The 14,742-nt window shown below is 46.5% G+C and overlaps 4 protein-coding genes across 4 annotated transcripts; 2 read left to right on the top strand and 2 right to left on the bottom strand.

The window, feature by feature from the left end:
* Positions 1–922: 922 nt before the first annotated feature.
* On the top strand, positions 923–1,687 carry LOC131834841 (histone H3.1). The gene has a single exon (XM_059179530.1). It carries the CDS (start codon positions 951–953, stop codon positions 1,359–1,361), a length of 411 nt encoding a protein of 136 aa, XP_059035513.1. The 5' UTR covers positions 923–950; the 3' UTR covers positions 1,362–1,687.
* A 442-nt stretch (positions 1,688–2,129) lies between these two features.
* LOC131833045 (histone H4) lies at positions 2,130–2,871 on the top strand. The gene has a single exon (XM_059176295.1). The coding sequence runs from the start codon at positions 2,154–2,156 to the stop codon at positions 2,463–2,465; it is 312 nt and encodes a 103-aa protein (XP_059032278.1). The 5' UTR covers positions 2,130–2,153; the 3' UTR covers positions 2,466–2,871.
* Positions 2,872–8,138: 5,267 nt separating this feature from the next.
* LOC131833044 (histone H4) lies at positions 8,139–8,574 on the bottom strand. The gene has a single exon (XM_059176294.1). It carries the CDS (start codon positions 8,509–8,511, stop codon positions 8,200–8,202), a length of 312 nt encoding a protein of 103 aa, XP_059032277.1. The 5' UTR covers positions 8,512–8,574; the 3' UTR covers positions 8,139–8,199.
* A 4,998-nt stretch (positions 8,575–13,572) lies between these two features.
* Positions 13,573–14,041, bottom strand: LOC131833007 (histone H3.1). The gene has a single exon (XM_059176254.1). The coding sequence runs from the start codon at positions 13,981–13,983 to the stop codon at positions 13,573–13,575; it is 411 nt and encodes a 136-aa protein (XP_059032237.1). The 5' UTR covers positions 13,984–14,041.
* Positions 14,042–14,742: the final 701 nt, after the last annotated feature.

Raw genomic sequence — 14,742 nt, forward strand, 5'->3', positions numbered from 1 at the left:
TCTTGTGTCTGGGAATCCTGTTGATTGCGCTGAGTACACGCCTGCTCCGCAAAGTTCAGAGAGGTTGGTACTGGAGAATTTAGTCACTGATATTTTACATCTGGCAGAATATACTCTAGACGTGAGAAAATATAAGATCCAGAAAGCTCCAAGTTTAGAAGTCAGCATTAGTATTTAACAGAGGTAAAATGGGATTGGGAGGGAGACAAACCATAAGTGACTTTTAATCTCACAAAACAAACTGAGGGTTGCTGGGGGGAGGGGGGTTGGGAGAAGGGGGGTGGGGCTTTGGACATTGGGGAGGGTATGTGCTTCGGTGAGTGCTGTGAAGTGTGTAAACCTGGAGATTCACAGACCTGTACCTCTGGGGATAAAAATATAGTATATGTTTATAAAAAATTAAAAATTAAAAAAACATTTAACAGAGGTGCCCGATTACTGGGAATATTTCTGTAAACTCCAGTGTAATTTTACTATGGTTCAGTTAGGATTCAAAGGAGTTCCTTCATGTAAGCATTATAAAGGGATCTCATTTTTGAAAAAGGTTTCAGAAACTTATAATATGATAGGGGATTGTTGGGGTTATTGAAAAGGGAGAAAAAAGTACATTATCGGGGGCAATATTTCTCAAATTTCTCCCCCAAAACTACAGAAATATAGAGTTTTGAACTACAGTACCAACGAAGTAAATGTTTAGCTTTTCGAAGTGTTCAAAGCACTGTATCCAGACTACGAAAATCAGATGTGAAAGGAAAACCTGAAGAAACGGGATAACGTGATAGCCAATGAAATTGCGCCGATGTTGGAAAGCTAAAAGATAGACCAATCAGCCTGTAACCTTATACGTCAGCATTTTCCTCATCCAATCACTACACTTTGCGTCCTATAAATATTGGCAGGCATTCTAGTGCAGTGTGTTGGGGAGAGCGCGGTGTGTTTCTGTTCCTACTATGGCTCGCACGAAGCAGACGGCGCGCAAGTCGACCGGCGGCAAGGCCCCGCGCAAGCAGCTGGCCACCAAGGCGGCCCGCAAGAGCGCGCCGGCCACGGGCGGCGTGAAGAAGCCGCACCGCTACCGGCCCGGCACGGTGGCCCTGCGCGAGATCCGGCGCTACCAGAAGTCCACCGAGCTGCTGATCCGCAAGCTGCCGTTCCAGCGGCTGGTGCGCGAGATCGCGCAGGACTTCAAGACCGACCTGCGCTTCCAGAGCTCGGCCGTCATGGCGCTGCAGGAGGCGTGCGAGGCCTACCTGGTGGGGCTCTTCGAGGACACCAACCTGTGCGCCATCCACGCCAAGCGCGTCACCATCATGCCCAAGGACATCCAGCTGGCGCGCCGCATCCGCGGCGAGAGGGCGTAAGACGCTACTGTTTTTTTTTTTAAACTTCAGCCAAAGGCTCTTTTCAGAGCCACCCACGTTTTCAACTAAAGTGGCTGTAAAATAACTACCAACGAAACAGTTGACTGAGTACCTATGCACTTAGAAAGAAGGGATATCGGATGGCAACACTAGAGTGGGTTACAGATCCTTATTGCTGCGTAAGACATCCCTGGTGTATGCACACAAAAATAACCCTTTATAAGGTTAGAAGATACTGCTCATCAAGGTCCTAAGGAACCGTCAGCGTCTCAAGAGGGGCATGAAACAGTTGGCTATTTGAAGGGCATTAAATGGGGCCTCCTGAGCATTTCTAAAACGAACAGGAATAGAGGAATTTTATCACAGGTATTCGAAGTAAAACACCTGAAAGAAATCTGGCTTATCACTAAACTACTCAATTTATATTTCTTTGACCTTGATATTTTTGCCATTACTGAAATTACTGCAAAACAAGCATTTTTATATAAGTATTCTATTAGATTATTTTTTGAATCCTACATGAGTTTACCATAAACCTAGTTCCTTAGAACAAGGTAGTCCAATTATGGGAGTAAAGACCAATGGTCAAGCTGCGTTCTGCACCCGCCCTCCCGGAGTGTCTGGGGCCTGGAGGCGGGACTAAGGGAGGGGACTGCTGGCGTCATATTTCCCGCCTGCGCTCTTTCTATTCTCTACATCTGCAGGGGGTGGGGTTGGGAGGGGGGACGTCTTATATAAGGACCAGCTCTCGCTTGCTTTGTCACTTGCTGTGGGTTTGCTTTTCTGAAAGCCATGTCTGGTCGCGGCAAGGGCGGGAAGGGCCTGGGCAAGGGCGGCGCCAAGCGCCACCGCAAGGTGCTGCGCGACAACATCCAGGGCATCACCAAGCCCGCCATCCGGCGGCTGGCCCGGCGCGGCGGCGTCAAGCGCATCTCCGGCCTCATCTACGAGGAGACCCGCGGGGTGCTCAAGGTGTTCCTGGAGAACGTGATCCGCGACGCCGTCACCTACACGGAGCACGCCAAGCGCAAGACGGTCACGGCTATGGACGTGGTCTACGCGCTCAAGCGCCAGGGCCGCACCCTCTACGGCTTCGGGGGCTAAGCTCTGATTCCACCGCCAGGAAATTGCATTTCGCCATCAAAGGCCCTTTTCAGGGCCACCCAAACGTTCAGAAAAAGAGCTGACCTGATACACTCCATTGGCTAAAATGAACAGTTGAGATTTAATGACCGAATTCTGTGGGATTGCGGGATTTTTAAAAGTATAAAGCTCCGTGCAACAGCCGATTACACCAAAGGGACTCCCTTAGCTGAGCCGTACTTACTTGCTCCTCTGTCCTCCACATTGACTGCATTACGCGTAAGAGAGGGATGATACTCCTAACTCAAAAGTGGGGAAACCAAGTAGAGCAAGGAACTTGCAAGGATGTCTAGGAACAAAGAGGAACATTGTCCAATCAGCAGGTCCCATCCGTGTTTGTCAACCAATCAGAACTGATGATCTCATGTGCCACCTCACCCAACCCCCCAACCTCCCAGGCGAGCCAGACTGGGGGATGGGAAGGTTGGCCAGAAACCCCAAAGCCCTGTGTAAGGGATTTGTGGGATTTATCATTTTGTGCATTACGAAGTAGACTTAGACCTGCAAGTGTCCTTCAATTGGGTCTCGAGGACAGTAGAGGTTTCACCACTAACAAACTCCAAAAAATAGTCTTTGGAAACCGGCAGGGGAGAAACCAGATTCAGGCTGCCAGAAAACCCAGGGCACTGGATTCAGGGGAAAGTAACATCTGGTTTATGGGGGAAAGTGCCTCTTTCACTGTCAGCAGAGCCCGTCTGAATTCGCCATACTTTTCCTCCCTTCACAGAGAAATGGAAATTAGGGCGGCTAATTTGGAATGAATTTTATGGTGCATAAACTATATTTCAATAAAACTGAGTGAGTGCGATAGAACCTGTGAGCTGGCCACAAGCTCAGTATGTCAGCTTCAGCCGGTGTCTCTCCTAGCTTTTGGGGGCCCCCTTTGCACCTGATAGCTGTCCTCCAAGATTTCATGGGGAATGATAAAAGTACCTAGTCTGGCCTAATTTAAATTGACAATGAGGAGAGTTCAGAGCCGCATCCTGGATGGCCAGAGGAGCAACATGGGCCTGGTTGGGAGAGCGGTCATTTTATGTTCTCCCTAGCTGGTGTTCCTTCAAGAGATATTTATTGACCTCATGTAATGTGCCAGGTACTCTTACAGGCAGTGGGGTACCTCTGTAAGCAAATCAACAGAATTCCCCGTTGTGGATCCAGAGTATACGTAGAGAGATGTGTGGATACAGATTTTCTACGTGAGAGGGGAGCGGTAGTTGCTACAATAGACAGGACTAGCTTCTGTGATGGCAGGCCTGGAATCTTTATTAACAGCTTTGTAGATAGTACCGTGTCCATTTTAGTCATGCTCACTGCCCTGGGGGAACGCCTCTGAGCCTTCTTCAGCCTTAACACTCATGAAGGCCTTTTCAGAACAAAGGTAACGCTGCCTATCTGCCACTGGCATCATTCCTCAGATCTAGAGGAAAAACTGCCATATGGATTGATTTGGGCAGAGGTAAATAAAAAAACAGTACATGGAGAATCAATTGTGGCAACACTCTGGTGGGCCTAGGGTCTGACGTAGAAAATTCATGCACGCATTCATTCAGCTGATGGGGTTCAGGGCATGCGATCCCCTAATAAGCCTCCTTGGCATATTAAATATATTAAACTCTAAGGAGATTAAGCTTCAGAAGCAGGAAATTCACCCTGACATTCCCTCTGCCCCACATCAACCCCCACTTCTTTCTTTTTCCAAGAAACCAAAGATAAATCTTTTATCTGAAAGGTACCCTCCTGTACCAGGAGGAAGAAAAAAATCCTTATCACCAGAGATGAGGAACTCAGGGTTGAGAAGTGTCTATGAACAAACCTTTTTACTTCTTTACCATTTGCTACTTCTAGTCCAAACCGCTTTGTCTTTTCACTTCTTCAGAAAGGTATTCTTTGTCTAACAGATATAAAAGCTTCCTGCTCTGTTCATTTCCTTGAACCTCATATCTTTGTGGGGCTCCTGTACATATGCACATAATTTAATTTGGTTTTCTTCTGTTACCCTATCTTTTTATTACAAGGAGATCTGTTAAGAATTTAGAAGGGTAGAAGGAAAAATACTTTTCCTCTCCCCACACAACAAGCCTTCAGAGACTACCTATTAGCTGTCAGCCCTGTTCTAGGTGCTAGGGACAAGTCAGGGACAAAATAAAGTCCCTGCTCTCAGAGAGTTATATTCTAGTTGTGGGAGACAGAACAATTAAACATATATTGATACATGTGGGGATGCATATACTATTTTAAAGAATGAGCAGAGAGGGGTATTACTTTACATAAGGTGGTCTGGAAAGTTCTCTTTCATAAGAGGGTGTTTGAGCAGAGACCTGAATGAAATGAAGTCTGCAGCCATCCAGGGACAGGTAGCAGAATATGCTACACAAAAACTGACTCGGACCTAAAGATCAAAGGCACTTGAAAAACAACAGATGCCAGAAGGCACACTGACCTCTCCTTTTTCTTCCTGAAAGCAGGAGAGAAATTCCCCATATGGAAGATGTCACCCTTATATGATGAGGAAAGTAACATTTTTCTCACCTTGGGTGAGGGGTTGAGGCCAGGAGAAATCTGTACAAACAAACCTTGTAAACTAACACTTATCTTCCTAGTTACGTTCCCACAACTCACTATCCGAGCCCCAGCCTCCTTGCCTTGTTGTGTTTTCAGTTCACTACGCTTTGTCCAGCTCAGTACAGAAGTGTTCAACTCTAACTGCTTCTTTGGGTCTTCATTTCCTTAGGAGTGCACCTTTGTCATGGAAAGCATATTGGCGTACAATAATGTCTCTTTCTACATATAAAAAAATATATATGTATTTATATAAATGTAAACGAATTGTATGCTTTTCTACTGTTAGTTTGTTTTATGTCATTTTAATTCTTAGGGCAGAAGTAAAATCCTCCCCATGTACCAGAATAAGATACTTCTAGGAAGTCAGAGAAATACATACAAGGGCTCCGAGACTGGAACATGCTTGGTCTGTTCTGCAAACAGCAAGAAGGTCAGTGAAGACAAAGCAATGTGATAGCAAGTGAGATCAGAGGGTGGCCAGGGCCCAGAGCATGTGAAGCCATCTAGGCAGGGAGACAAACTCACCCTGTTTGCCTGGGACTTTCTCCAAGTTGTAGCATTGAACGTTCCACATCCCCAGCAACCCCTCAAACTCAGACAAACTAGAATTATTGGCTACCCTCCTTATAGGCTGGGATGTAGAGGGAAAATCACTGGAATGTTCTGAGGGTGAAACAACTTTTGAAATGATCGCTCTTGTTGCTGGACTGAGAAAAAAACTAGCTATCAAAAGTGGAAATAGAAAGACTAGTTAGGAGTCATTATGGTCATCTGGACAATAAGTGAGTGTGGCTTGCCCTGAAGTAGCAGCACAGGATGTAGTGAAAGGTGCTTTCATTGATTTGTAACAGAGATGACTGGGTTGGATAAAAGTTGTAAGAGAAAGAGCTCCAAAAGGATTGCAAGATTTCTCAGATGAGCCGCTACAAGAATGGAGTTCCATTTATTGAGGTGGGGAACACTGGAGAAAGAATAGATTTGGTGTTTATGTGTTAAGATATCTAATTTGGAAAAATCAAGTTTGAGATGTCCATTAGACACTCAAGTAGATACATCAAATATGCAACTGGATATGTGGCAAGTTTCATTATGAAGCTTGAAGTGGGTGGAATGAACTGAGAAAAGTTTAGAGGTGATTAAAGTCTAACACAGCCATTGTTTCTAAAAACAGCCACTGTGATTGAGAAACATACAGAAGCAGACACAATCATAGGCATTGTCACTACAACCTGACCTGACACTTAGGGCTAGGTCATGGAGTTATCCTGTTGGGCATAAACCATTACACAGAACACAGAACATATCAAGATCAAGGTCATACCAAGATCAGAGAAGGGGCCCAAGAAGTGAGCCATAGGTACTTGAGCACATATTGGAATAGACTTTCCCTTTTCTTTAGTAGGGCTGTATAATATTTCATTTGTTATGGGCTGTTTGTATTCCTCACATATTCACGTGTTGACATTTAAATCCCCTATATGATGGTGTTAGGAGTTCTGGCCCTTCAGTAGTGATTAGGCCCCGAGAATGGAGCACTCACGAATGTAATTAGTGCCCTACATAAATGCGAGACTTCAGAAAGCTCTCTGGCCCTCCGTCTGCCATGTGAGGACACAGCAAGACAAGTCTACGAACCCGGAACGGGGTGGGGGGCTCACCAGACACCAAATCTTGTCTGAAACTGCCAGTGCCTTAATCTTGGACTCCCAGCCTTGAGAAATCAGTTTGTTGTTTAAGGCAGTCTGTGGCATTTTCCTTATAGCAGCCTGAACTAAGACAGGGTTTCTGGTGGCAATTTACATTTCTGCTCATTTACTATTACAATGCATTGCAATAAATGGTGTTTGAATTCTTCCTGATGGGATACAGACTCATTTATAGGCTGTTGATTCCCAAATTTTCCTCTAAACCAGACCTCTCACTTGAACTCGAGAAACTGTTCCAACTGCCTATTCGGTATCTTGTGTCGGAGAACATATTAGAGGAACTTGCTTTAAGCAGTCATCAATAGATTTTTCAAGAATTAAAGATGCTATCCACGTGCCTGATTTATCAATGAGGGCATACTAGAAAAACTTTATTTTTTAAGTTTAGGGTTTTGAATGAAGCTTTCAAGAATGCTCGAAAAGTGTTTTGAGGGGCACCTGGGTGGCTCAGTCGGTTGTTTGCTTGCGGCTCACGTGAACCCGAAAACCTTACCATGTACAGGAGGCGGAAGAGGACCTGGGCGGAGGGACGAAGACGGAAGGTGCAGGACAGTCGCGTGAGAGCCGGTGACCTCAAAGGACGGAGCTCCTTCCTTAAGCCCTCAAGGTGGGGCCCTGCCGGAGACCCTAGGGGGTCCGAGAAGCAGAGACCTGAATCCGAACAGACCCCCTTCGTCCACTAAACGGCACTTTCCAGACCCGCTTAGGCAGGGGCGGAGGGAGGACCCGGGGCTCGAGAATGGCGAGGCCCCTAGAAACCTGCGACCCCCGGCTGCGGCCTCACAGGTTCCAGCTCCCGGGCACCGGCGGCGGCCCGCGGGGACCTGACGCCAGGGGACGCTCCGCTCTCCTCACGCCGTCCAGGGAGGCGACACGCTAGGAGCGAACGTCCGGCGTCTCTCCGGTCGCGCATTTTAAACCACCTGGCTGCCTGTGAGGCGGGGACGGCCTCTTCCAGAGACAGGGATTTACCGAACCTCCCCAGGCGAGCGAGCTGGGCGGCCGCTGAAGCCGCGCCGCTATCCGAATCCCTCCGGACAGGAGGCATGGGTCGTCGTTTCACTCCTTCCACGGGAAACAGGCGGCAAATCTGCGGGAAGAGCCGAGGTCGGGCCCCGCATCTCTCCCGGGAAGCCTGGGGCCCGCGTCGCCGCTCCATTGGCTTCCCTCGGGCAACCCTGGTCCTGATTGGCACGGACCCCGCGCGCGCGCCGTACGGCCAGCTCATTGGTCGAGCTAGCATCCCGCGGCCAATGCACCGCCCTGGCTCCTTTACACCGGAACCCAAGACCCCAAGCACCGGGAAAACGCAGTAGGTACCAGAATCAGGAAGCACAAAACGCGTACAGCTCTTCTGCAAACAAAGTGGGCGGCCCTGAAAAGGGCCTTTAGAGAGATTTGAGGAATAAATGAAACCGGGGAAAATTTTAACCGCCGAAGCCATAGAGAGTGCGGCCTTGGCGCTTGAGCGCGTAGACCACGTCCATGGCCGTGACCGTCTTGCGCTTGGCGTGCTCCGTGTAGGTGACGGCGTCGCGGATCACGTTCTCCAGGAACACCTTGAGCACCCCGCGGGTCTCCTCGTAGATGAGGCCGGAGATGCGCTTGACGCCGCCGCGCCGGGCCAGCCGCCGGATGGCGGGCTTGGTGATGCCCTGGATGTTGTCGCGCAGCACCTTGCGGTGGCGCTTGGCGCCGCCCTTGCCCAGGCCCTTCCCGCCCTTGCCGCGACCAGACATATCGACCTAAAAGCTCTGTGCGAGTTCCACACAGCGATGGCCCTTCGCCTCCGTCAGCGCCAATTATAAGCAGAAGTCGGACCTAGTTGAAGACTGACAGCGCGGGCGGGCCCCAAGGCCCCGCCCCCACCACGGGTCCTCCCACCTCTGGGCGGAGCTCCGAGGAGTGTGCGAGGGAGGGAGCAAGGTCGCGTGGAAGGTCTGGCTTCTCCTGAGCCGGTCGTACTGGTGTCTGCAGGAATCTCCCCCATGAAAACGTTACTAGGGGCTTCAGTTTACAACAAAGTACTGCCTTCTCTCATTGAGAAGGGGAATGGTTGTTGGCTGGGAAGGGAACCCTAAGATGTCACCCCGAAACAGGAGTGTAGGGGTTCAGGACATACCGTCTCAAAATAGGCCTCTTTGGTATGGAGGGCAGCAGAAGACGTCTCCCCACCCCCCAACCAAATGCGCCTCTTTGTCTAAGGACTGTATGCGAGCAGATGATTTTTAAGAAACACCGACAGGGGAGAATCTCTAAAATCTTCCTAACGGGACATTTTAACATTCATGAAGGAGACCTCAACCTCTAAGTGTCGCCCTCTCTGCAGCAGTGATGAAGTCCCAGAACCTAAGTCAGGTTCGGTTGGGTGAGGTTCGGAGCTGACAACTAACGAAAGAATTCTTAAGACATCTTTGGTGCAAAATGGTGGTTTATTAAAGCACAGGGACAGGACCCGTGGGCAGGAAGAGCTGCTGCCCCAGGTTGTGAGGAGTGGCTGGTTATATACACAGGAGTTGGGTAGGTGAGGACAAAGGGGTGTTCAGAAGGGCTATTGGGGCAAAGAATACTATCAGGATATTGAAGGCCTGGTTACTATCAAGTAAAGACAATTGAGAGTCTCCTGTTGGAATGTTACATTCCTGCTATCAAGCGTCCTTGTTAATGAGATTTAGGTTTAGAAGAAATTTAACTTTATTTACTTTTCCTTCTACCTCCGCCTCCTTCGGTTTTTTATGGAGGGGAGGGTGACATTAGGGCTTGAGGAACTGAGTTCTGTGTCTTTGGAAATTGGGCTATTGATAAGGTAACTTCTTTGTTAGTAAATCTCAAGGACATTTGCAAACCAAGGGAGATTTCTGCCTTGCAGGACTGTGATCTCTGCAAGTTAACTATTTATCGTTTTTATGGCAGTGAGGGGTGCCTGAGGAATGCTACACATATGGAGGGGAGCGGGTGAAGGGGGGGTGCAAGGCTCCAGCTTTTGCTTTGTCCTCAGCCAGCCTCCTGCTCCCTCATCAGCAGGAAGAGAAGGACCAGAAGGACATTCCTGTCCTTGGGAAAGCCCCAGCCTAATTCGGCATCACAACCTTGTTTCCCATCTTTTTCCCGCCAACCCCAGGCTGGCTTCCTGGGCACTCCCTTCCCACACCAACATCTGTTAGCGGAAGGGGGTCTTTCCTGGGGTGGCTGGGGCCTCTTCGGGGAGTTCCACTCAGTTCTTCAGAGCATCTCCTAAGTACACACGAGGGGTACATGTCATTAAACTTCTGTTTTTCTCGTTCATCTTTTTTTATAGCGACTCAACTAAGCATTCAGAAGAGTAGGGGAAGTTATTTTCCCTCTTTTACAGATGTGTGATCCTGTAATTTTGCCTTCATTTTCTTCATTTGTAAAGGTGGAGTGATGATACTACTCATGGAGCTTTTGTGAAGATTTACATTGCTAATGTAAGCAAAGGGCTAGAACAGAGATTGGCACAAAGAAGTCCTACGGAAATGTCCCTGATTTTTAGCTGGTATTATTACTTAAAGAATCTGTCTGGAGTTGGGAGATTGCCCTGAGCTCTCATTTTTAAGCTTTTACTCCTAACACAATATAGACAAAACAGGCACATATATAATAGTGAAGATTTTTTTTTTTTAAAATCACAGCATTCAATAAAATATAAAGCGTTGATGAATTGCGTTTTTCTCGTTGTATTAAAGTATAGCTGACATACAGTATCACCCTGGTTTTAGGTGTACAGCATAGCGAGCTGACGGTTCTATACATTAAGAAATGCCCATCACGATGTGTTACCATCTGTTACCACACAAAGCCATTATTATATGATCGTATTCCCTCTGCTGTACTTTGCATGCCTGTGACTTATTTGTTGTATAACTACAAGTTTGTACCTCTTAATAACCTTCACCTATTTTGCTTCTTACCCCGCGCCCCCACAACTACTCAACTGTTATCTATATCTCTGTTTCGTTTTTTTTTTTATTGCACATATAAGTGAAATCATATGGTATTTGACTTTGTTGGACTTATCTAGCATATACCCTTGAAGCCCATCCATATGAATAAGATTTCATACTTTTTCATGCTAATATTCCACTGTATATTCAGTGTACCCTTGAAAAACGCAGAGGTGGGGGTACTGACCTATACACAGTTGAAAATCCACATATAACTTTTGACTCCCCCACCCACAAAACTACCAATACCATACTGTTGATTAGAAGCCTTACTGATAACATAAAGTCTATTAAAACATATTCTGCATATGTACTATATGTTATATTATTATAAACCAGAAAAAAGAAAATACTATCAAGAAAATCACAGAGAAAAGAAAAACATTTACAGTAGTGTATTATATTTGTTGAAAAAAAATCTGCAAGTGGGCTCACCCAGTTTAAACCTGTGTTGTTTAAGAGTCAACCCTATATACCACATCTTCTTTATCCACTCATCTATTGATTGACAGACTTTTTTGTTTTTCATACATAGCATGTTAATTAAGGTTGTCTAAATATATTCCTTTGTGCCCTTTCCAAGTATACATTGACAACGTCTGCTTTCTGACTGTCTTGTGGCCATGTCTGGAATGCAGTTCAATTCTATTAACTGATTTCCAACTGTTGTGTTAAGTCTCCCTAAAACACTCATTGATTAGTAAGTCGCTTCTTCTGGGATGACTGGAAGGGCTACTACTAAATTTTTTAGTCTGAAAAATGCACCCTGACTTTGGCTTCCTCCTCTTTTCTTAAAGACTATAACAAACCAAAAGCGATTCTAGACACCAACAACATTACCTGCAAACTTTAGCCTGTGTGGTCATACCACGCCTTGGTGCCTGGGTGACTGAGAACCTTCCAACAGCCATTTGAAAGATAAAATCTGTGTCTTAAACACCCCCTTTTCCCCTCCAGCATGGCCATAGTCACTCTGCTAATCCAAAGTAATAAATGCTTAAAGCACTGATGTTAAAAGACTGGCACTACATTTGGTCCAATATGTTCAGTAAATTTTTATAAATGTGAATTTCTTCCATTCTTTGTTTTTCAAATACCTGCTGAAGTTTTCTTTACAAACAGCAACAAAGTAATGTAAGTGAAAGGGACGTTTAGAAGCTAAAGTTTGCATTTTTATTTCAATTAAAAAAAAAAAATTCTGAGGGATGCCAGTGTCTCAGTGGGTTAAGTCTCTGTCTTCAGCTTAGGTCATGATCTCAGGGTCCTGGGATCAAGCCCCACATTAGGCTCTCTGCCTGCTTCCCTCCCTCTCTCTAGCTGCCTCTCTATCTACGTGTGATCTCTCTCTCTGTGTCAAATTAAAAAAATAAAGTCTTTTTAAAAAATCTGAGAATAAAAGGGAAAATAATACATAACTCAGAAAAATTAATAGCATTTATACAATGCTCTGTGTTCAAAAATCAACTCCTATTATCCCAATTACAGCTCTGAGGTGGGTAGTACTACCCCCATTTTTCTGACAATGGAGAAATCAATTTGTGAAAAGGATATATTAAGTAGCAAACTGGAATTTGAATGTTGGCAATCTATCACCCAAATGCTGCTCTGGGCCGCCTGCTTCCAAAGGACTCTTGGACAGAGTAACAAGGTTGGATTCTAAGATGATGCTAATCTTACTTTCCTAGACACTGGACAATTACTCTATTGAGGATATCAGGTAAATGAAGACACAGCCAAATCCTTGATCCTTGGCCAGGAAAGGGGTAACAGTTGGTGGGAAGCACGGTCTGAGCCACTGTCCCCTGGCCATCTAACCCTCCCAACAGTAATGGGTACTTTCACTTTTTAAAAGCTATCCTCTCGAGCCCTATACCTAAAACACCCTTTTTGTAACAGATACATAAAATAATAGGGGAAAAAATCCAAAAACAATGCATATAAAACCCAGCACAGCTATAAAACCCCATAATTGGACTTTAGCTGGGGCCCAGAGCTAGAGAGCAAAGTCACTCTGGTTTAAGCCAGAGGCATTGGTGCCTCGGACAGTCCCTTTTATATGGATAGAAAAGGTGTGCCAGAGTTGTATGGATAAATCTGGAAAAACAGAATGTTAAAAATTCAACACAGTGACACACACAAATTCACAGAAATATCAATCTTTAAAATGCAAACATGTTGTGAAGCAAAAGTGCTTTAGTAAAGTCCTGGAATGTAAGTAAATCCAAGTAAACCACACAATTCAAGTTTAATTTTGTTTTGTGTCTATTGATAAGAGCTGCCCACATGACTTAGCAACAGTTCCCATCTCAGACATAGGCCCAGAATTTCAGGCATTAAGAGCTAAGGTGTAGAAAACAAGCAACATTTTGGAATTTGGTGGCTAACGTTAAAAGAACCTACAGCCAAGAATCGTGAAAAGAAATTGTGGCTAGCTCTAGAATAAAGCAATACAACCAATCACAAGCAGGGCCACAAATAAATGGCATATTAAGCAACAAGAGAACTTGATAAAATTATGCTTTATCAACGGATTAACAAGGTGTATGAAGCCAGAAGATAGACGGTTGGACTCTTACCTCGACGGAGAGAAAATTTATGTTATCTTATTGTAGAGGTTATAGGACTACACTGGGTAAACGTACTATTTTGCTTGTGCCGTTGTTGAACCTGATCATTACGTCGTTAGAGATGCCGGATGACCAGGTTAGCGAGGGCTCCAGTTTGGCATGTCAGGGTCAGTTAGCGGCCACACGATCACAGCCACTTTTGTTGAGCTAAGTGGTTGGCTCTGAAAAGAGCCTTTGGGTTTAAAGTTGGCGCTCCCCTTGCAGAGACTTAAGCCCTCTCGCCGCGGATGCGGCGCGCCAGCTGGATGTCCTTGGGCATGATGGTGACGCGCTTGGCGTGGATGGCGCACAGGTTGGTGTCCTCGAAGAGCCCCACCAGGTAGGCCTCGCACGCCTCCTGCAGCGCCATGACGGCCGAGCTCTGGAAGCGCAGGTCGGTCTTGAAGTCCTGCGCGATCTCGCGCACCAGCCGCTGGAACGGCAGCTTGCGGATCAGCAGCTCGGTGGACTTCTGGTAGCGCCGGATCTCGCGCAGGGCCACCGTGCCGGGCCGGTAGCGGTGCGGCTTCTTCACGCCGCCCGTGGCCGGCGCGCTCTTGCGGGCCGCCTTGGTGGCCAGTTGCTTGCGCGGGGCCTTGCCGCCGGTCGACTTGCGCGCCGTCTGCTTCGTGCGAGCCATTTCTAAGGCGGGCGGAGACTGTCTTCACCGAAGCCGGTGAAAGGCTCACAGCCCTCCTCCTTTTATACAGCCAGACCGACAACCATTGGGCCCACGAATATTCAAAAGTTCCCGCGCCCTCCCCCGATTGGCCCAGCCCCGGAGCGGTGCCCGGATTAAGAGCGGCTTTCGGGTTGGTGAATGACTCCTAAACCCTGCCCTTCACGGTAGCTACTCTGACGTCATTTATTTACCCTTTCCATTCTTCTAACCACTGGGGACAAAAATCTTTTAAGGAGAGCTTCAGAGATTTTGAAATGTCAGGTAATCACGCAAAGCAACATAGGAATTTCCAACGGATCTTTTCTTAGAGAAACCGTCAAGATAATTTGCAGGTGCTCAGGGAAATATACAAATGCGCTGCATTTACAATGAAGGTGAAAATTTTCTTGGGTCTGGCACAAACACTGTGGAAAATTAGGAAAATGGTCTTTATTCACAAGCACTAATTATCACGGACCTGTGAGTTACTCTCAGATGCTTCGGCAAATGTGCAGCGTTTTCATCAGCTTGGATCTAGATGGGAGAATGTGGGTATCCTTCTACAAATGTTTTAATTAGAACCTAATATCCCAGCTCTTTTCACTTTTTTGCAAAACGTGAAGCTATTGCCCTTGCGATAAACTTTGAAACTCCATCTGCACAATAGGGCCCTTCCCGTTTAACGCACGTATTGGCAAACACGGCCAATACTTAAACTAAATCCACGTGTGGTTTTTA

The sequence above is a fragment of the Mustela lutreola genome, chromosome 6 (genome assembly GCF_030435805.1).
Source record: "Mustela lutreola isolate mMusLut2 chromosome 6, mMusLut2.pri, whole genome shotgun sequence".
NCBI classification, from domain to species: domain Eukaryota; kingdom Metazoa; phylum Chordata; class Mammalia; order Carnivora; family Mustelidae; genus Mustela; species Mustela lutreola.